The sequence below is a fragment of the Corvus hawaiiensis genome, chromosome 18, assembly GCF_020740725.1.
Source record: "Corvus hawaiiensis isolate bCorHaw1 chromosome 18, bCorHaw1.pri.cur, whole genome shotgun sequence".
Taxonomy (NCBI): Eukaryota; Metazoa; Chordata; class Aves; order Passeriformes; family Corvidae; genus Corvus; species Corvus hawaiiensis.
The window spans coordinates 12,406,565-12,428,234 of NC_063230.1; the positions used below are offsets into that span (position 1 = coordinate 12,406,565).

The 21,670-nt window shown below is 48.6% G+C and overlaps 1 protein-coding gene across 7 annotated transcripts in view; it reads left to right on the forward strand.

The window, feature by feature from the left end:
* Positions 1-21,670, forward strand: part of KDM2B (lysine demethylase 2B) — a 108,002-nt gene that overhangs the window by 83,879 nt on the left and 2,453 nt on the right. For 5 of the 7 annotated variants that reach the window (XM_048322904.1, XM_048322907.1, XM_048322908.1 and 2 more), the window contains 7 exons: positions 7,154-7,378; positions 10,647-10,790; positions 15,378-15,464; positions 16,094-16,363; positions 18,707-19,383; positions 20,807-20,970; positions 21,436-21,597. In XM_048322904.1, the coding sequence (XP_048178861.1) occupies positions 7,154-7,378; positions 10,647-10,790; positions 15,378-15,464; positions 16,094-16,363; positions 18,707-19,383; positions 20,807-20,970; positions 21,436-21,597 (1,729 nt within the window). The remainder of the gene's footprint in view (positions 1-7,153; positions 7,379-10,646; positions 10,791-15,377; positions 15,465-16,093; positions 16,364-18,706; positions 19,384-20,806; positions 20,971-21,435; positions 21,598-21,670) is intronic. The other 2 variants (XM_048322905.1, XM_048322910.1) reach the window with 1 other exon arrangement.

The window sequence follows — 21,670 nt, forward strand, 5'->3', positions numbered from 1 at the left end:
TTGCTGGATGAATCTGGAAAGTTGGTTATGTTCTGGGATTCTTCAACTCTTCTAAAACCTGAGGCTTTCATAGCATTTTTGTATCTTAGAAGTTTAAAACGAAAATTACTGCAAGCAAGGGGAAATCTTTCTTTTGGAGTTTCTTAAGAGTTTTGGTCTGATCCTAAACTATAACGCAGTGACCTATGTACCAAAGACCTGTGGAATGTTTTCCTTTCTGTTCAGAACTGTTCCAGTGGTAAAACACCTCATGTAGCTCCAGCTGTATTTTCATACAGGCTTGCTTTAATGTCTGCTTACCCTGTTTTTCTACACAGGACGTGTCAAATCAGTATTATGTTGCTTTTTCTGCTGCAACAGCCCTTGTATGTAACAGGTGAAAGGCTTCACTTCTAAAGGTGTAGTTGAACAGCACAATTTCAATGCTTGAGTAGAAGCTGCAGATTTTGTCACTTTTTATGCTGACTTTCTTTCCTCTTTCCCTGGTCTGTGTCTAAACTAAGAAGGCAGAAAGACTGCGGGGTCTTGCAGCACAGAGCACACAGGATTTACTGCACTTGTGGTAGTTACCAGCAGTGCTGGGGGCTTGGAAGTGTGCGGGTGCCGGGGCTGTGTCCTGGGCTGTGGGGTGGGCAGCACCTGCCCCAGCCCACCAGGTCGCTGTGTTGCTCCTGCTGTGAAGAAATTTGATTTCTGACTGTGGCATTTCACTGTGTGTAAAGAGAGGAAACTGCCCCTGGCTGGGGCAGGGGGATTTGTACTGCAGCAGCAGTAAAAAAAGCTGCATTGTGCCCCAAGTCTGTGTAACTTACTGGTGTCTTTAAGAGCTCCTACTTTTAATGCAGCTTATCTCCCAAAGCATATTTTTGCCAATATATCTTATTCCGTCCTCCAGGCCTGACTTCTGCCTCCTCACCACCAGAGGAAAATAAACAGGGGCACTGGCATTGGCCAGTTAATCACACCCTAAACAACATTGCTATGTTGGCAGAAAAGCTGCTGGAGTATCATTAACACCCAGATGAACCTGCAAGTATAAACTTTTTTATTTTCTTTCTGTTTTCTTGTGGGAAATTAGTCTGATTCAGTAGTAGAGCTCTGTGTGGTCACCTGGAAGGGTCACTAGGAGCTACTCTGGTTTTGGTAGAAGAGGATTTTGTAGGTATGAGCTGGAGGAGATGGTGGCAGTGAACATCTGGAGAGGATTAATGCTGATTGGGGATGGCTGGGATTGAAAGTTCCAGTGCCTTCTCTTTCCCTCCAGTGCTGCTTGTTTAATGAGGGACCTTGGACTTGGAGGACACCTCCACCCCAGCAGGAGCATATTCTGAAGGAGGGTGATATAACTGTAAACACTCACTGTGAGGAAAACAGCCCTCCTGGAGTTTACATTGCAGATTTTCGGGCAGATATGCTTTAGTCAGACATGATCCGTGGTGTTGGCATGTGCTCTTCAGTTAATACAACTTTTAAGGATGTTATTGTCATCGGTGTGGTTTTTTTTGCTCTCTTACTCTAGCTTCTTCCTTGGCCCCACTGCATTCCTGCAGTTACATCATCCTGTCCTTCCTTCTTCCTCTAAGTTCTTCCTTTGACAAGGGTTTCTGTTAATTGCTAAACAGACATAAGGGTTTAATACGGAAGAACTGTTGACTTGGTAGTGATTATTCCCAGGTGTCACCCCAAGACACCAGGCTCCTCAGGGAAGTGGTGGAATCACTGTCTGTGGAAGTGTTAAAAATACATGTGGATGTGGTGCTTGGGGACATGGCTTAGTGGTGAACATGGCAGTGCTGTGTTAATGGTTGGACTCGATGATCTTTGAGGTCTTTCCAACTTTAAAAATTCTGTGATTGTGTAGTGCCTGGCAGTGTGAGTGTAACAGGCCCACCTTGCCAGGCAGCCAAGGCCAGTCCCCGTATTTTGGGGTTAATGTAGAGTTACTTGGTCTGCACCACTGCTGGGAATTGTCAGTTTGAGTGCGTTTCTAGCAGGAATGCCAGAGCTCCCTGCCTAAGGAGACTGGGAGAGGGATGGGGCACTGGAGCTGGAGAGGATAGTGCTGCTCATTGCCCTAGGCAGCAAGTAGGAGCCTTGTCCTCCAGAACTTGGACCCTGTTTGGATGGAAAAATGCACCTCTGATGTGATGGGAAAGGGCAAAGACAAGCGACCAGAAGCCTTTGCTGTGCCATCCCGTGGGTGTCTGCAGAGCCCAGTGTTGCCTGTGACCCAGCCCATTTAGGATGGTGTTTTAGGTGACAGCAGTTGTGAGTTGTGGGTTAATGCATGTGGCTTTTGTAAAAAATTATTTTCCCTTAGTGTTTATTTATCAGCTCTTACAAAGAAACACGTGGTAATTAGATTTGGCTATCCTAATTCTGTTAAAACAATTTCATTGGGATGCAGCGCCACATAAAGCTCTAAGCTCAGGACTGGCACCCAGCAAGTCCTGGGTCCTCATCTTTGGGGGCTGGTCAAACTACAGTAAATGAGAATAATCAGAATTTGTCCATGTGTTACAGAAGGAAATCACCCATGTCTTTCAAATGCAGGGGATATATTTGTGTGGCACAGCACCTTGAAGCAATGAACACTCCACACGTAAAAGATCTTGTCTAGGGCAGATTTACACAGTGGATACTGCATGAGCTGTTCAGACTGTACGTGGTTGAAGTGCTTCAGGGTCTCGCTGAGCTGCCCACCTGAGAAGCTCTTCAGAACAGCCCCACTTGTCTCCGGGTTTTTTTTGGAGATGTTGAGTCTGAAATAATGGTTTGGTGCTGCTGGCAGCAGTTTAAGCAGGTCACTGAAGCTGAGTGGTGGAATAAGAGCCATGCCCAGGTAAAGGCCACTTGCAGAAGAGCTTGTTTCTAGGCTGCAGACTTAGTCAGCCTTGCTTTGAGAACTGGGACCTCCTTCCTTCTGGACTCGGTCACAGGGTCAGCTGATCTTCCTCTGCAGGGTGGAGGAGTTTGTGAAGTTGCCTGGTGACATCTCCAGCAGATCCCAGTTGGTGTTGGGACAGCAGCTGGGGAACATCAACACCTATTTAATGATGCATTCAATGGCTGATAGCTCTTGAAGTGTTTTCTCCAAAGCTTGATGTTCATAGTATTTTTTGTTTGCCTGAGGTCTTGTGGGTTGTTCTTTGTAATTTCGAAGGCTAGAAATTCGTTGCTATAAACATCAGGGTTTTGTTGCTGTTGCAGTAAGGATTGTGCTCAGGGCAGAGGCCCTTCCTTAGTGCCTCTGGTCCTTCTGACCCTGGTTGGTGGTTTTTCAGTGACAGCTGAGCAGGGCTGGGACGTGTGAAAGTGTGCTGAGGTACCTGTGAGGTGGCAGTGGAAACTTCCCAGCAGCCAAATGTTTGTCCATAACCAGGATAAACTCATGTTCTGAGCAGAGGCTTCCAGGTAGCTCATTTCCTAGGGTTGGTTTAGAATTGTGAGTGTTGTACCTGGGTTTATTCCCAGATTGGCACAGCCTTGTTGGGAGACTCTTAATTGCTGGTGACCACCCCACCTGGTGCCCTAATTGCTGTCCTAAGGGAGCATGTTGAATTTGGTGGGGTCTGTAGGAGGCCAACACTTCAGAAAATCACTTTGCAAGTTTGTCCCCCTTCCTGTTGGAGGAGTGGGCATGTTTAAGCACTGTGGTGTGGGAGGGTGAGCCCAGCTTCACGACTAGTAAATGGTTTTGTAGTGCATAGGATATTACATGTGATGGCCCAAGTGTACCCCCCAGTGCCCAGGTGCTGTGTCTGCTTCAGAAATAGGAGCAAGTTACCTTTGTGTGTCATAGCAGTGATTTGGAGAGCACCAAAAAAAAATCCCACAAAAGAAAAAAAAACCAGCAGGATGTCCTATTCACATGTCTAGAAGGCAGTGCAAGTCCACCAGCTTTCTAGGTTTCAGTGTAATAGAGACAGGGGTTTAAGATATTAATCCTAATATGTTTCAGCAGCTGCTTGCACTGCCTTTGTTGAGAGCTTGGCAGAGGGGCTTTCGCCACTTCAGCATCCCCCTGCCTCTCTTTTGAAGACTTGCTGTGGCCATAGAAGTTATGAGCACAGTTTTTGTGGAAATGTTGGAGAACGTAGCGGGTGGCTGGTGGTGGTATTTCAGGCAGGATCTGTCTCAGCTCCCTGGCTTCTGTTGTAAGGTTTAAGGGGGGGAAAAAAGTCTTCAAGTTTGGTACAATCTTTGTTTCCTTGGCAGTTCTCAGAGATGGCTGTGGGGGGCTACAGAGTCAGCAGGCCCAGACTGTGCTTGAGGGTTGCATCTCCTTGGGAAAGCAGATGGTGGGGTCCCCTACACAGGAGTGAGATTGTGTTGGCCTAGAACCTGGTGTAGGGCTTGGTATGACACCCAGCCCTGAGCCTCAGGCCGCGGAGCTGCTGTTTGCTGGCCACCATGGTAAGCCCAGGATAAGGAGTGCTGCCATCCCCTATCATGTGCTCATTATTTGCAAGACAAATCCATGGAGTTGTGCTGGGAGGGTGGCAAATTGCAGTACAGAGATGGGGACAGGAGCTGTGGAGGAGATTTTACCCAGTCTCATTACCAGGGCTGGTACGTTGTAAAACTGCAGTTTGAGCTGGAAATCCTGCAGCATCTCCTCACTAACATCGACCTGGAATTTATCTGGCTGTCTGCCACATGCTAAATAAACCCCAAGCCATGTTGGAGGCTCCTTCTACCCCCTTGAATCCCAGCCCCTTTCTGGGAGGAACCCATAGGCCAGATTTTGTTCTGTGGAGGTTTTTAAGCGACCACTTTTGGAGCCCCTTGAAATTAGATACGAGTGGGAATTCCTGCAAGGCCTCTCCAGCCTTGCTGGCTGCGACATCCTGGAGTGAAAACGTGGCTTGGATTGAGGATTGGTTGGTTGGTAAATTAGTACAAACCCAGCTCGAACAATTTGCTGACGAGCAGTGAAGAGCTTTGGGTAGGCAAGAAATGTTCCATACAGTGAGATGGAGGTCTGCACCTCTGCTGTGTGCTGGTGGTGTCTGGAAGGAAATCTGAGTTGTGTGGTGCGGTCTGACTTCAGGCTTGTTCTTGTACTTTTCACCTTCCTGCTTTTGTGGGGTTTTTTAGGATTCTCAAATTCTGTGTTCAAGTGATGCCTTTTTATCACTTGTGTCTTTGCAGTGTCCTGGCATTTAAACTGTTGTCCTCAGAATTAGGACTTGGCTCGTATTACTGTGGCAGGAGCAGGAGTTGTCTTTCAGCTGGAAAAGTACAGAGTTCGATTTTTCCTTGAAAGCATTTAAAAACAGCATTCTGATGGTGTCATAGCTGTTGTTTGCCTCAAACTTTATCATGTTGCATCCCCATAGGAAAGAGTCAGGTGCTCACACAGAATCTTCCATGTGCTGTTGTCCAAGGGGAGCTGCCAAGGTTGTTGTGCATGTTTTGGTTTAACTTGTTCCCGCTGATATCCAGCCCTTCATTCGTGTCTCGCCTCCCTTCCTAGCTGAAGGAGACTCTAATAGAATGGAGGAGTGATTCATGCTGAGGAAGAAAATTATCTCTTATCTAGGTTGCCTCTAAGCCAGTCCTGCCAGAGCCGACTTTATCCTTGAGAGGCTGGAAAGTTGGTCTAGAAGGTAAATATTTATTCTTTAGAGTGTCTGACATTGATCTGAAATCCAGGCGGCTGCTGCGGTTGCTGATGGGAAGGAAGCTGTGCTCGTCCGTGTTCACGCACCACGGTGAGATTCAACCTGCACACGGAACAAAATCTGTTCTGGAGGAGTGGAATTAAAGACTAGCAGAAATCTGCACAACCTCATGGACTAAGTAGTGTTTTCTCCCACCTTAGTAATGATAGTCTGTAGGAGAGAAAGTTTAAGGGGTCTAGCTCCTTACTTCTTTGCTCTCCCAGCACTGAGATTCCGGGGATGGAGGCTGTTAAAATATCAGCACTTCTCTGCAGCTTAGAGAAAGTCACTGGAGCTTTGCTAAGTCAGCTGGGAGGAAGATCAAATACACTGCAGTGTGGCTTCTCTTCAGGGTTGTACAGCAGGACACTCAGGGAAGCTTTTGTACGACCAAGTGGAATGTTTCCACATCTTTTCTTTTAAAAACTGGTGGAATTTCCTGCATGGCTCCCTACAGCCAGACTGCCCCCGTCTTGATTATTGCCCAGAATTCAACAGGAACAGAAAGTGAAACTGGGTGGTCTGTTGGTCATATGCTGAGATGTGCAGAAAATGGAAGAGTTGTATAAATGCTAAACCAGATGAGCTTTGCAGTCCTGTTATTATCATCTTTATGGAGAAAGCTGTCAGGGGTCAGTATGAGCCAAGCCAATTCTTGCATAATTAGCCCCATACAATTACATGGTATTTAGTGATGTTTGGCTTGAGCTGTAAGTTCTTGTGTATAACAGGGAATTTCTGATGAGAACATGGAATTTGGATGTCCAGAGTGAATATGTTGCAGTTAACCTAATCATTTCAAATCTTTTCATGCTCCTTTAGTTTCTGTCTTAAAGGTCATTGAAATCTAGACCTGGGATGCTCTTTTTAGCCTTTGCACATCATCAGTTGGTGTTCTATTTTTGAGCACTTGATAGTATTGGATAGGAGGGGAGCTACATTGGAAGGGTTTTGTAGCATTTGTGTTTTATTTCCTACTTTACCACTTGGCAGTAGTTCATACTCTCCTGGTTTCTTAGGGAGATTACTGGGGGCTTGAGCTGTTGCTGAGTGCTTCTCTGCTGTACCTAACCACCAAATTACTTTTGCTGCTCCTTGGATTCAGCAGAGGAAGTCCTTCTCGCTTAATCTGAGCACAGAACGAAGAGGTCTCTAGCCCAGAGCTCAGCACTGGCACAGATCATCTCTTGACCCAAGCCTCACTTGGGACTTGGTCCTGTGTTGAGCTGTGCTTCTCCCTGCCCTCCTGTTGAAATGGGCTTTCTCTGATTTTGGGATCTCTCATTTATGTCCTGGCTTCTGTGCCTTTTTACAGCACATCCTTTCTTGGAAAGGCGATGGAACTCCTTTATGTCTACGAGTGATCATACGTATCTGCTGAGTGTTACTCGTGTGTGCATAATTCCAATAACACCACTCAGTTTTCCACACAGCTCAGCAGGGAGGTGGGGTATGCAGCTGACCCTGTGTGTGTGTGTCTCTTCCAGAACAGGGCAGTCGGGCGGCCCAAGGGGAAGCTGGGTGCTGCCTCTGCGGTGAAGCTCGCGGCCAACCGGAGCACGGCGGGCGCCCGGCGGCGGAGGACGCGATGCCGCAAGTGCGAGGCGTGTCTGCGGACAGAGTGCGGCGAGTGCCACTTCTGCAAGGACATGAAGAAGTTCGGGGGGCCCGGCAGGATGAAGCAGTCCTGCATCATGAGGCAGTGCATCGCTGTAAGTGTGCCTGGGCCTGCAGCTCGTCTGCAGAGCCCTTTCCTCTCGCTGTGTCTCCTGGGTGAGCAGGTGTGGGATTGGGAGCCCTGCTCTGAGTAGTCTCTAAAGTGCATCGGACAAAAGTGTGTAATCTCTGCCCTCTCAGCTCAGATCCCTTCTTTCTCAGTACTTCTCGTCCTCCCCAAATCTTAAGCCAGAATGCCACTAAAACTTAGCAGCCCAGCTTCCCTTCTCAGCAGTATAGAAGTGGAGATTGTCAGTACATCAAAAATCAGCACTCAAATCACCCTCAAACTCTGGGATTTGGGGGAAAAGGGGAAAGAGTGGGAAGCTCTGATTTAAAGGGCGAAGAGGTGCGTTTGGTTTGAATGTTGGAATTTCCTGAGAAAAGCTGCCCTGCAATCATCTTTGCCGTCTTACCCACATAAATTAAGATGTGCAAAGTCCTTGACTGGCAGCCTCCAAGATTTTGGTGTTGGTGACCCCAGCCCCAGGCTCCTTGAGATCTGAATTTCAATTTGTTTGCTGTTACTTAGGCATAGAACAGAGGGTCTGATCTGAATGAGACAGAGCGCCATCAATCCAGAGTCTTGTCTTCCTCAGGGACTGGAAATGGCTGTCAGGGAAAGAGCATTGGAACAGGGCAAGCAGGCAGTTGGTTTCCTGGGCTCCTGTGATACATTACTTAGGAGCTTCTCAAGTCACAAGCGATAGCTTTCTATTTAACAAATATTGACAGATTAATCTTCTATTAAGTTGTTCAAGCAGCTTTTGAATCCGTTGCTGCCGTGCTGACTTGTGGAGCTTCTTCCCAGGTCTTATGTCTGCAGTGACTCTGTTCAAGGCTAAAAATCAGCTTTAGCTTTTATCTTAATTCTTTGGAAGGTCTTGTTTATGCTGTTGTTACGGGTTTGGTTTGCTTTTGTTGTTGTTTTTTTAAGGAAAGGAATGTTGTTTATTCATAACTGAAATATCACCCTATCTATACTGATTTCTCTCATTACAGTACCCTTCACTTAGTATTTGGGGGGGTTTTCTTTTAATTCTTAGGAGACGGCTGAAGTGGAGGCATTAAATGACTTCACCTGACGCTGATAAAAAAACTGATAAGCACTTAAGATTTTCTGTAGTTGCTCCTGGTAGCTCACTCCATGTCCTGTTCCAAGCTCTGCACTGTTCCTGACATAGAGGATTGGGTTCAGCGCTGCTGGATCTTTCAGTAAAGTACATGGAATATCCACCTTTCTGCAGAGTGCTTTTGCAGCTCAAGTGTCTTTTCTTTGAACACTTGATTTCCTGGAGTGTGGCACGAATTGAACAGCATGGATGAAGAATTTATTATTCTCCAGGGGCAAGAAATAGTGAAATCATGCTGCCTTTTTAGTGGAAGGACTAAATTAAGGCTGCAGTGTGCTTTCTCATCCTTACTGATGAAGGAAACTTTCATACTAAGCTGTTTCACTCTTGATAACACGAGTTAACCAAAAGACTGAGCCTTTTGGAGATGATCTGGATTCTCTTCTAGCTGAGTGTAGTCATCCTCTTTCTTCCAATGAAGATGTATTTTTCTTCTTGTTGCCTAGAGTTTTACTTCCAGTTAGGACAGAGGTAGCCAGGGGACTCTGATTACTTGTCCTGCCTTCATATGCACTGACAGTGACTTTTCTGCACTTTTTGTGTTGGTGCAAGTATCAGGAGAATTATTACAAACTCTTAGAGCAGCAAAGGCACAGAAAATTAAGGAGTTGAAGTGTTGTAACTTTCAAGGTGCTTTACATTTCTGTAAGCAATCCTGTTGGCTTTGCTCTTGTTCTGTAACAATTCAGTAGTAATAATATTGTGCTACCTATCCACCAGCTTCCAGCCAAAAAAACCCTGCAAAATGCTGAAGCTGTCTGGAAGTAATGATTCCTACAGTTCTGGGATTGTGCTTGCCCTGGTTAATAACATGGACAGTATTAACTAGACACAGACTTTCATTAAGCTCAGAAACCTTCAGAGAGCCGATGGTACTGCTGTTCAGAGAGCAGGAACCTCCTCTGCACTTCCATCAGGAAGGAAAGCAGGAGTGCCTGGGACACTGTTGCATGGAACAGGTCTGAGGGGAGCGTGGGGCTTGGAGGACACGTTGTGACAGCGCAGCTGCTGTTCCAGCCCCTCAGTGGGACAGAGCCAGTTGTGGCACAGAGGAGGTTGCCTGGGCACCCTTGCTTCCAGCAAGAAAAATTGTACTGCTGTTTGCAAAATGCTCTGTGCTCTAGTGGCTCACTGCAGCTGGGCTTCCTCCTGCCTGAATCTTGCTGAAGGATGCACCGTTGCTGCTGAAGTTTGGGTTGCAGTGCAGGTATCCACTTAGGGATTATTCACCCCATCCACAAGAGATCCTTGCTGTGAAAAGCCACATCTCTGCCTCTGGCTGTGTAATAGTTAAGGGCTTGCAGCCTAATCGATTGCACTTCCCTTTGTGGCCAGCTTAGGATATTCCTTTTCTTTTTTGTAGTGAGGTTTATACCTTATTGCTGCAAACCGGAATTTTGTTAGTCATTAGCAAAAAGGTGGCTTTTTAATTAGAGTGGCATTCAGTGCTTTGACATGGGTGACAGGTATGTGAGATACTGCAGTTCCCTTTCTGCCTCAGCGAAAGACAGAAAAAAATCTGTGTGATCTCACTTGTGACACATGCAGGAGAGAATCCTCTTTCTAAGTGAGCAGAGCTTTTTGCAGTGCTCAGGTTGGGAGCAGGGCCCTGGATAATGGACTGCCAGTCAGGAGAAGGTCTGTTCTTGGTTCTGTTGTGGGCTTGCTGTGAGACCTGGATCAGGTCCCATAACATCTGTCTGCCCTGCCTGTAAAATAGGGGAGCTGCCAAATAGCGACTCGGATTGTGAAGCCTAATGGATGTGAACAGTGATGTTCTAGGTTGCTTCTATCCCCTCCCGTTGTACACTGGTGAAGTGACTTGCATGCCAATGTCTCTGTCAGCTCACAGATTCAAGGAGCCCACCACAATTGCATTTTCATCCATCCCAGGAATGCTCCCTGAATCTGTTTTGCTACAGGGAGGACACTTTGGTAAAGTGTGTCCTGTGGAGCTTGGTTTGGTACCCAGCCCAAATTTGTTAACAGGGTTTTTTTTGCCTTCATGTCAGTTTGCACAATTAATCCCTGTTTATCTCCTCTTTGGAATGAGGATACTGTAAATGCACATTGAGCTCTTGTGTTTCTATGTCTGCCATGTCTTGATCAGTTCTTTCTGATGCTTAAACAGCCGGTGCTGCCTCATACTGCTGTGTGTCTGGTGTGCGGAGAAGCTGGGAAAGAGGACACTGTGGAAGAGGAGGAGAGCAAGTTTAATCTCATGCTAATGGAATGCTCCATTTGTAATGAAATCATACACCCAGGATGCCTTAAGGTGAGTACAAGGATGTGATACACGTTGGAAACAAAAGCTGAATTAGTTATCACCTTAATGTAAAAGTCGTGCACAGAAATTGGGAGGCTTTCAGGTTTTCATTTTTGGACAGATCAGTAAGCGAGCAGAGAGCTGGTGTGAGGAGCAGGGTGAGATTTGTGGCACGCACAGCCCTGACCAGCAGGCAGGGTCCTTGGTGTAAAAAGCATTCCCTGGGAGCAGAGACCTGGCTTTGGACATCCCCTGAGCGTGTGTGCATGCAAAGACCTTATGGGTTTGTTTCTTTCTTTTTGCCCCCTGTTTAAGGAAGTGAGGTGTTTCAGTTGGGATGGGGAAGGCGGAGCAATCTGCCTGTACTTCAGCATGAGATATTCCCAAATCCATGTCAGCAGCTTCTTGCTGAGTGCCACGAAGTACAGGTGAGCGATTGGCTGCTCATGTAGGTCCAGGCACAGATGTGCCTTAGGGTGGCAGCTGGCTCTAAAGATGTCAGGAGCAAATGCTGGAGCAGGAGGAGTGCAGCTCTGGAGAGCAGCCTGAGCGAGTGTCAGGCTGCAGGAGTGCTTACCCTTGGCTGACTTGAGTCCTGTGAGCAGCTGTATTCTTTGCTGGTAACAAAAGTGTCATTTTGGGCATATCTTTGCGCATTAGCATTTAGAAGCTGCCTTTCTCCAGAGCTGGTTTCTTTCAGCTGATCAGCCATTTCCTGTTGCTGATTTGTTTATGGTTAAAGTGATGTGCCAAAGCAAATGCATTCTGACACACCATGCCCCAGAAAGCAGCGTTTGGGCCCTTCTGGGATGCCTGGGAGGAGAGGTATGTGTGTTCCTAATGCAGGCCCGGGGTGCAGCTCTCCTGGCCTTCCATTTCTCCTGAGCTGTACGTGGTGCTGCACCAAGCTCTGTGCTGTCATTTATTAGAGCAGAACGCGGGGAGCTGGCAAACCAGAGCTGTGCCTTTCCCTGATTCATGGAGCTGGTGCTCAGTTCCTGCCACAGATGGGCTCTGAAAGGGAGCTTTGCTTGTTTGGCTCTGCTTAAAACAAAACTTTGGGGGCTGATGAAGCAGAGGAAGGAGCTGCTCGTTTTAAGAGGTACCTTAATTCTGGCTGCTTTGCTATTCCAACCCTTGCTGGAAGTGCCCTGTTCTCCCCCATCTCTTGCCTTTGCGATGTCCATGGCACCTCAGGGCTGAGTTCAGAGGACAGTTATTGTCTAGTGGCAGCTCAGGTATGGTTTCCTCTCCCCGTACTACATTTGGGACTAGTTGTACAGGATGTGGGTCAGATCTGTGAAGTCAGGCAAGTGCTGTTTGCTCTCTTACACGTGCGTGGTGTTCTGAGTGCTCTTTTGGTAACTAGGAGCAGCATTGCTTTGGGTGTTCCTGACAATTAAGCACTGGAATATTTACTGTGTGCCTTGTATTTTGATTTCTCAGTGCTTCTGCTGAACTGAAATGGTGGGTAACTGGTGGTGTTTATTTCCTGAGGCAAAAAAGCACTGGTAGGATTTCAGAATCATCTTGGAAAGTGAGATGAGACTACTCAGGGGAACAGCAGAAGGAAAATGGAGCCTCTTCCTTGGATCCTTCCTTGCTCTTTATTCCCAGGTTCCATGATCTCCTGCAAGACACAAATCTCTTGCCACATTTACATGTTGTTGTAGCACTTGAGCCCTGAGGATGGAGCCCATAAATAGCCTTTGATGCAGCCCCAGCCCCAGGGCAGCTGCTTCCGCTGCCCACGAGGGAAAGTCCCTTCCTGTCCCACTTGGGAAATAGCACCGTGTGAACTGCTGGTCATCTCCAGCTAAATGTCTGGCAAATGTACTGTTGGGGGAGACTGGAATAAACTGGATCAGTGAAGGGCAAATGTCCTTTCCTGGCTTATTCCCATGTGGAGTGAATTCCCTCCAAATGCATCTCCCAGAGATTGTGGAGTAGTTTGGCACATGCAGAGGGTGATTTGTTCTCCAGGGGAGGTTGGTGGTGGTTTGGACACCATCTTCTTCCAGCTCCCTGATTAGGCTGTACATGTTCTAGGGGGTTTTCTCCTTGAAACAGCAGTGTCAGAGGACCTCTCTGAGGAGTTAAATTAAGGGTGGCTCAGGTGTATCTGTGCCCTGGCTTACCGAGCCTTGAGGGGCTTCTGTGGGGGCCCCTTGCTGGGGAGCCCTGGGTACCAGAGCACCCACAGTGCTGGTGTTGGAGCTGTGCTGGGGACAGCCAGGATGTTCCACGTGCTCAGAAGTGTCACAGGAGCTTCCTGACACCCTTCTTTCCTTGAAAATACCACACCAACACAAATGCTTGTTTTGCTGAACGGGTTTCTTATGAAAATGATCTTGGTGAGAGTTTTGCAAGCGCAGCACTGCTTCCAGAGGGAGCTCATGAGATCTTGGGATGAACACTGCCTTTCATTGTTACAGAGTGTTTGAGTTGAACCAAGAGTGGTGAATTTTTCTTGCTTCATCTCAAGTTGCTGGTACTGCTGGCTAGCATGTCTGAGTGTAGCATCTGATGCTGTTTCTTTTGGGAGAAGGGGTTCCTTTCTCCACTAGGAGCCTGTTCTTTTCCATTTCAGCTGAATGTAGTGATAATGCTGTGAATATTTAGCTGCCTTGTCAGAGCAGCAGGGATACAAAGGCCTTTCCCAGTGCAGCTTCAGCCCAGGTGTGTCTCACTGCTTGTTGCAGTCCGGGCACTGCCAGAATTCATGGCTCTCCCTCAGGGATGCCAGATCAGCATCCCAGGGTTTCCATATCCCTACCAAGCATCCATATCCTCAGCAGCGAGGTCTCGTGCTCAGACTGAATTGCTGACCTTGTGCTGCAGGTAGGTTTCTGTGACGCCTCACGCTGTGCCTCAGACACCCACCTGCTGTTTGCAGCAAACACTTGGAACTGGCTCCCACCCAGCCTGAAAGGCTTGGGACAGATTCAGTGGCAGGTTTGTGTGTGTCTAATTAGTTTGCTTACAGTTCCTCACATCTGTTCAGTTCCTTAAACTTCACAGAAGGGACAGAGCTGTAATGCTTTCCCTTCAGCAGCACTTGTTCTATATTCAGTGCGGGAAATAACTTGTTCCCAACTTGGGCTTCGGCCAGGAATTGTTCCCCTGAGGCAGAGATGTATACAACAGCTCCTGGAGTATCTTACACCTACCATGGGAAAGAAGGTTCAAAGGCACACAGTTGTGATAAAACCAGTATTTAAATTCTGCCCACTTCATTTACTCATTTATTAACTCCAGGAGACTTCCTGAGAGACTGACATGTCATCACTCTCACTGGATGGTGAAACTAGAATGGCTGCTGTCTGGCTCAGGGACTTGAGGAAGCAGTTCCTAAATCCAAGGGCTTGCTCCTGCACAGCCAGTGCCTTTTCCCTGCGCTGGGAGGAGAGGAGGAAATGTTTTCAGAAACATGAAAAATCTGTAGATCCCTGCCTGTGCTTGTTCCTGTCTCCTGCAGCCACACTGCTGCTGCCAGTGCCCAGCTGTTGGTCTGGACAGCAGCATGTTTTTGTTGTCTGCAGTAGTAATAAATATTTTTCTTTTTTCCCCCTCCACCCCAAGTTTTGTTTTTTCTGAATACGTAACAAAACCGTTAAGTGGGAGTGTGCCATCAGTGAGTGTGTGTTTGTGTGGAGGGTGTATCTTAGCTCTCCTTTCCATTTGCAGAAATGTCTTGTCTGAAATGCCTGTCTCCTGTTTGGAAAGCACTTCAGGCTCCTGTGTGCAAATCCAGAAACAAGGAGGAGCATTCCAGCTGTGTAGGGCAGGATTGTGCTTTTGCTGGAGTGTAATAAACACTGAGCTTGAGTTTCTTTCAGAAAGCAAAATGTCAGTGTTGGAGGTAGTGAAGTCGTCAGCCCTTCTCTCCTTTACACTCACTGGGGATCTGGGGGTGTGAGAAACCCTGGAAATGCCTCCGTGTGTCCGGTCCTGTGAACAAAAGTGCCTGTTCCGAGCTGCCTTGGCAGCCACCATCCCCACTGGCACTTGGGCTGAAGGGCTGCAGGCTGGGACTGCTAGTTCTGATCCTGAAAGAAAAGTATTTTAAGGAACACTTGATTACAGTGCAGGGTGCTGTGCTGCTAGAAATGCCCATGGGATTAATGTATGTGAGAACATGGATGGGAGAACCCTGCCTGCTTGAAGGATCAGGCCGTGCCTCTCTGGGGGACACGGGACTGGGCTTTGCAAAGCCAAGGTGTAGGGGGGTGTTTGGAGATGGTGCAGTCGCAGCCCTGGGTTTGGGAGGTTGCTTTGGGCTGACGGGGTGGTTTTTGTTGTTGTTCTAAGAGCAGAGTGTGAATTGGGATTGTCACTGACCTTCGTGGAAAGCCCAGAGCTGAGCCCTTTGTCAGATGCGTTTGGCCACCGTTCCTTCCCCCTGCCTGCAGCGTTGAGGGGTGGCTGTGCAGCACCCAGGGCTTGCTCAGCACCAGCAGGACGGTGCCTCTGCTCCCCTGGGAGGGCTGCAGTCCATTCCAGAAAACAAGGAGCTGTACAGAATGCCTTGGAATGACCATCACCTTCCTGCAGGCTTGTGCAGCACAGTTGTGAATTGCTGTGTCTCTTCCACAGGTGAAGGAATCGGATGGTGTGGTTAACGATGAGCTGCCGAACTGCTGGGAGTGTCCAAAGTGCAACCATGCAGGGAAAACTGGAAAAGTGAGTTTAATGGGAATAAGTGGTGCTGGAATGAGATACAAAATCTTAAGCATTCCCTCTGGCTTGTAGATAGACTTCAGCCCAATACCAGCTTTTGGTTTTGTGCTTAATTCAGGTTTTGTTCTTAATTACTCATGGTGGGGGATTGAAATAAGGTGATCTTCAGGGTCCCTACCAACCCAAACCATTCCTGGGTTATGTGGTTCATTCCATGATGATTCTGTGTGTTGAAGGAGACAAACTCACAGCTTTCTGTTCTTCAGTAATTTTTGTATTCCTGTACCAGCACTTCACCCAGCACCTGGGGAATATTTAGGTTAGTTCTGTGCACTGCTGCACGTTAATTTTCACAATGAAAATTCCTTAAATTAAAAATTCACAAGCAATTATGCAAAACCTGGCGTGTCTTGTTGGAATTAGTGAAACATTATTTCTTTGCAGACTGAGACAGACACTTGCAAGTGTGTAGTTAGAAAAATAACTTCAGGAAAATTAAAACTTTTAACTCCTTACTAATAATTTTGTGTGTTGAAAAGTAATCAACCCACCAGCATTGGAGTGCTGGTGGCAATGTAAAGAGCTGGGAGATGCATAAGGTATAAAGTTGGTTTGTGTTTTGTGTCTCTCTGGCGTACAAGCAAAAGCGCGGACCAGGATTTAAATACGCGTCAAATCTCCCGGGCTCGTTGCTGAAGGAGCAGAAAATTAACAGAGACAACAAGGAAGTGCCAGATGCTGCCAAACGGAAAGGGGACTGTGAGGAGACTCCCAGGCGGAAATCAGAGGAACATTCCAAAAAGGCTCCAGTTGAGTCAATCCTGAGGAGAAAGTCTGACGAAGTGCATCTGTGGAGGAAACGGAAATTCGAGAAATCCCAGGAACCCACGATGAGAAAGCGGGTAAGGCACAACCCCCTTCTCACGGGTCTGCACAGAGCCTGGGCTGGCTGGGGCTGGTGTCTCTGCTCTCCTGGCTTAGAGCTCATCCCAAATCCCAGATTGTTCCCAGAGGAACCTGCAGTGTTTTACCTTTCTGGTAAAAGCTGCTGGTCTGACAGGACAGTGGCTTGAACAGCCATACTCGAGTTGATGTTCAGAGGCCAGAAACACTGGGCTATGGCTGTTGTTTTATTCAAGGTACTGGAAAACCCACTTTAACTGAAAAGTCTTTACAAGGTGCTCACAGTAGGAACAAGGTGAAAATCAATTTTTCATGGAAACCTTTTCATGTCTCTCCACGTGGTGGCGCCTGGCGGCTGGTTTGGGGCTGTGCCAGCCTGGGAACCCATGGGAGCCTTTGGAAAGGACACCTTGGGGTGGCTGCAGAGAGCAGGAGCTGCTCCCAGCAGCTGTGTAGATAATCTGGCCCTGAACGTGACAGGTGGGGCTCTCAGGCCAGGCAGGGACACTCTGAATTGGTGGATTTCAAAATGTGGTACTTGGGATATGCAGAAGTGCTGGTTTGCAGAGGCAGAAATGAGGGCTCAGATTTACTGTGTCTCACAAGTAAGTGGCTGATGGCTGTAAAATCAGAATCTGTGGCTGGAGTGGTGTTGCATGTGCAGCTCACCAGGGGTGGGAGTCAGTCAGTCCTGCAAGGCCAGACAGTGGGAATGCTGCAGGACGGCAGATGGAAGGATTCTGGGCTGCTATGGTGGAGAGAGAGCAGAATTCACAGTACCAGTTCATGCATACCTGCTGCTGGCCATGCTTTCCTTTCCCCCCATCCCTTTGGACTCCCCCCAGTGAGGAAGGCACTGTGGGTCACCACATTACCACACAACACAACAAATGTGTTTGGGTTTTTTACTTTCTTCCGACAGTTAAAACTTGGAGAAGAAAACAAGCTATCCCATTTACATCTTGAAATGACAGAATCTCTCATGGAAGCCTTTAACTCCAGAATAGTTTAGCTGCACTGTCTCATTTTATATTTTCTGTTTGGGTGTCCCATATTAAAATACAGCAACCAGTTGAGTTTTGATGACCCAGGGAATAAAAGTCTGTTTCAGTACTGATGTTTGGCCCTTCCTGTGTGGTTGAATATTGCCCCTGCCACACAGCACATCCTGGAGTCCCTGCTCCCCCCAGGGAGCCAGGGATGTCCTGGCACACTGCTCCCCTCTCACAGCCTGCCATGATCACGGAATTCCAGTGCCTGGAAGCAGAGCACCCATCAGTGCCCTGTGTGAGGGGTGCTGGAAGCTGCACTGGGCTGGTGTCGTAATGTTTTTATTCTAACCTGTCATTAACTTACTGTGACCTCTCCCTTTAGAGTATGTTAATTTTAAGGCAGGGTGATCAGTTTTTTCTGCCATGTGCCCTGGGCTGAAACTTGGGAACACAGCCACTGCCTTGATGCAATTAGTTCATTGGGAAAGAGAAAGCACGGGTCCTCTGACACAACAAGTGTGCTCACAGCAGTTGCCTCTCCTTGCCAGTCCAGATCTCCTTATTAGAGCTATTTCATTTTAACAGCTGGTGGCTTCTTTCTTGCTTGTGGTGATCAGATTAGGCTTGAAGCGTTCCCGGGCCTCAGTTTGTGTCTCTCACACAGCCTGATGAATCGGAGGATGAGTGGGAGCCAGTGCAGAGCAGTTTGTTGGGAGCAGGGACCAGGGCAGGAGGAAGGTGCTGGCTGAGCCCTGTGGTGTCACATTCCCTGTTCTGCAGGCATTGGAGGGGATGGCCAGGGTTTGGTTGGGTGTAAAGGAGCATCTAAAGTGTCTAAAAGGGGGCTGTTGGGTGTCCAGCAGCTGGGATGGCAGCTGCTATTCCAGAGGTTTTGGGAATGGCCCTTCTGGCCATGGCGTGAGGGCACTGGGGCAGTGTTTGATGTGGGTGCCCAGTGGGTGTGGCCCGAGCCTGGGTTCCTGTGGCCTGCTGGGGACAAAGCTGTCCATGGCATGCTGCTGATCTTCTCTGTGTTAATGATCGACTTGGAGATGGGAAGGCCCTGGAATGTGCAGGATTCTGCATGGTGAATCAGTACCTTTATCACTCCTGGAGTCCCGTGAGCCAATAGCTGGACTCCTCATCCCTGCTGGCACTTGAACTCGGTACCTTTGGCCGGTGGCTGTGCCCCAGTGCTGGGATGGTGCTGGGATGGGTGGGGCCTGGCACTGGCAGGGGGCCCGGCCAGGGCAGGGCTCCTGTGCGGAGCATCCACATGGGAAGCACTGCTGGGAAGTGCTGCTGAGCATGGCCTTGCTCCCACAGTCAGCCCTTGTCTCTTCCTTCCAGCGGCGATCGTGGAAGGCCCCGGATGACCGAACTGCCATGATCAAACCCCTGAGGCGCCTCAAGCAGGAGCCCGAGGATGAGCTGCCAGAAGCACCCCCCAGGTCCAAGGATAGTGACCAGTCTCGGTCGAGCTCGCCCACAGCAGGGCCCAGCACGGAGGGTGCCGAGCCCAGGGACAAGAAGAAGTTCAAGATGAGGAGGAAAAGGCGGCTTCCCAATAAAGAACTGAGCAAGGAGCTCAGCAAAGAGCTTAACCAGGAGATCCAAAAAACCGAGAACAGCCTTGCCAATGAGAACCACCAACCCATCAAATCTGAACCGGAGAGCGAGAACGAGGAACCCAAGCGTGCGTTGAACAACAGCGAGAGACTCCATAGGTTCAGCAAAGGGTTGAACGGGACTCCCCGGGAGCTGAGACACCACCAGCTCATGCCCAGCCTGCGCAGCACCCCCCGGGGAATAGCCCGGCCCCCGCCCTCGCTGTCGCCCCCCAAATGCATCCAGATGGAGCGGCACGTGATCCGGCCACCTCCCATCAGCCCCCCTCCGGACTCGCTCCCCCTGGATGACGGGGCAGCCCACGTGATGCAGAGGGAAGTCTGGATGGCTGTCTTTAGCTACCTCAGTCATAGAGACTTGTGCATCTGTATGAGAGTTTGCAAGACCTGGAACAGATGGTAAGGAGGGCGGGATGTGAGGAATACGGGATGGGCACGGAAGGGCAGCAGGTGATGGAGGCGCAGGTGTTTCCTGGGAGAGGGGTGTGGGCTGTCCCTGGAGCTCTGGTGAGCCCAAGCAGAAGGGGTGACCAGCAGAAGTGGCAGGTCTCACATTGCTTTCTCAGAAACAGCAGTTCCCAGCATTTCTGATGGGAGCTGTGTGTCTCAGCCTCTGCGTCAGCCTGCTGGGCTCCGGAGCAGCCTGTGCTGCAGTCAGACACCGCCGTGTTCCTGCTGCTGGAACGCCAGGCTGGGGCGGTCTCGGTGTCATTCTGCCCCAGGACTTCCTGACTGCCAGCAGGTAGTCAGGAATTTGTGCAGTTCAGCTATTAAATATCTCTTGAGATAGCAAGGATCCCACCCTGTGCTCCTCACAAGGGCTGTGCTGATTGTCCCCCTGTGAGGGTACACGGAGAGCCAGCCTGTTGCCTGTGCTCTGTGCCAGCAGAGCACGTTACAGAGGAATCCTTTGTTGATGGTATTTGCTCACAGCGTGTCCCTTGTGCTCGGTACCGTGTGGCCCTGACACAGCTGTGGCTGCACAGCAGCAGCAGCAGAAGCTTTAGTGCAGATTTACAGGTTTCAGCGACCCCTCAGCGAAGCCTTGTGGCTCTGGTGACTCTTGCCCCGTGTTCCTGCTGTGCACAAGGACGGAGAGACTGGAACAGGCTCCTTTCCAGCAGGCTGGTAACAAAGCATGCACAAAGTATAGAGGCTGATAATTCAGTGTGAGGTGATGTGTGTGGAGTGTCTCCTCCATGGGCTGCTTGGTGTCACTGAAACCTGCTAAATGCATTTTTACTTAAATACAGTATTTGCTAACAAAAAAAAAAATCAAGAAAATGCAGACTCCTGCACACTCATCAGGACTTGGTGGTGTTGTCCATAGAGAACCATAAAGAGCAAAAAGACACATAATCCACATGGTTAGGGATAACAAAAACACAGAACAGGAGAGGGAGGATCTGTTTTCCCAAATCCACTGGTTTTAAGTAAGGAAAACACAGGGGAAATGGGGGTATTTATTTAAATCAGACTTCATAGTCAAAATGTAAGGAAGAAGTGGTGACTTGTCTTCGGGCTATAGAATAGATTTTAGTAAGTGCTGGGATGACTTAAAACGGGATCCGAAGTTGTTGACGCTTGTAATTCTGTGGAAATAATTCCATGCTTTATTGCAGGATATATTTGATGGAGAAACTAGAAACTTACATAACATCATGTGAGGTTGTGTTTATCTTTGCAATACTTGGCCTTATTTTTGCAATTTTCAGTTAAATGATGTCGTTTTTCCTACTGTTTAATGACACCTTTTAAAGCCTTACCAAAATTCAAACAAGTGCCAAATTAAGTGCTGTTGGCTTTTCTTCTTTTTGGGTAGGTGCTGTGACAAAAGATTATGGACCAAAATAGATTTAAACCATTGTAAATCCATCACTCCACTTATGCTTAGTGGCATTATTAGGAGACAGCCTGTAACCCTTGATCTTAGCTGGACAAATATATCTAAAAAGCAGCTGAGTTGGCTTATCAACAGACTGCCAGGTAAGTGATGTGTTTTGATCACCAAATCACAAACCAGTTTGTATAACAAACCAGTCTGTATCTAAATTGCAACCTGTGGGGAAAGTCTCCAGGGACTGGGGTGTCCTAGAAGAGGAATAGACTCTCCTAGGAGGGCTGGAGATGTGTAAAACTGAAGCATCAGCGGGTTAAAATGGGCCAAATTATTTTTTGTGACTACTTGGTGTGTTCAGTTAAAATAATTTGAGGCAGGTCTTGGCCAGCAGGTAATGCTGCTGTGGAAAGGGCTGAGGGGACTGGGGGAGGGAGTGGTGTGAAGTTCCAGGTGGTGGGAGAGATGGAGAGCTGGGCAGGAGGAGGCTTCGTGGGGTCCCAGCTGGCTCCGGAGCGCTGGGACCGTGGTCAGAGCAGCCTGGGGGTGCCAGTGGAGGTCACTGGGATGTCTCTGGGAAGGTCACAGTGCTCCAACCTGTTCTGTATCCGCAGGTCTGCGGGACCTGCTGTTATCAGGGTGCTCATGGATAGCAGTGTCGGCACTTTGTAGCTCCAGTTGTCCCTTGCTGCGAACTCTGGACGTGCAGTGGGCAGAAGGACTGAAAGACGCACAAATGAGAGACCTCCTGTCCCCGCCCACGGACAACCGGCCAGGTAAGAGCAGGAGGAGCCTGGGAGCCCGGTCCCACCCCCGGGGCGTGTTTTGTACTTAGCTCCCCTCGGAGCA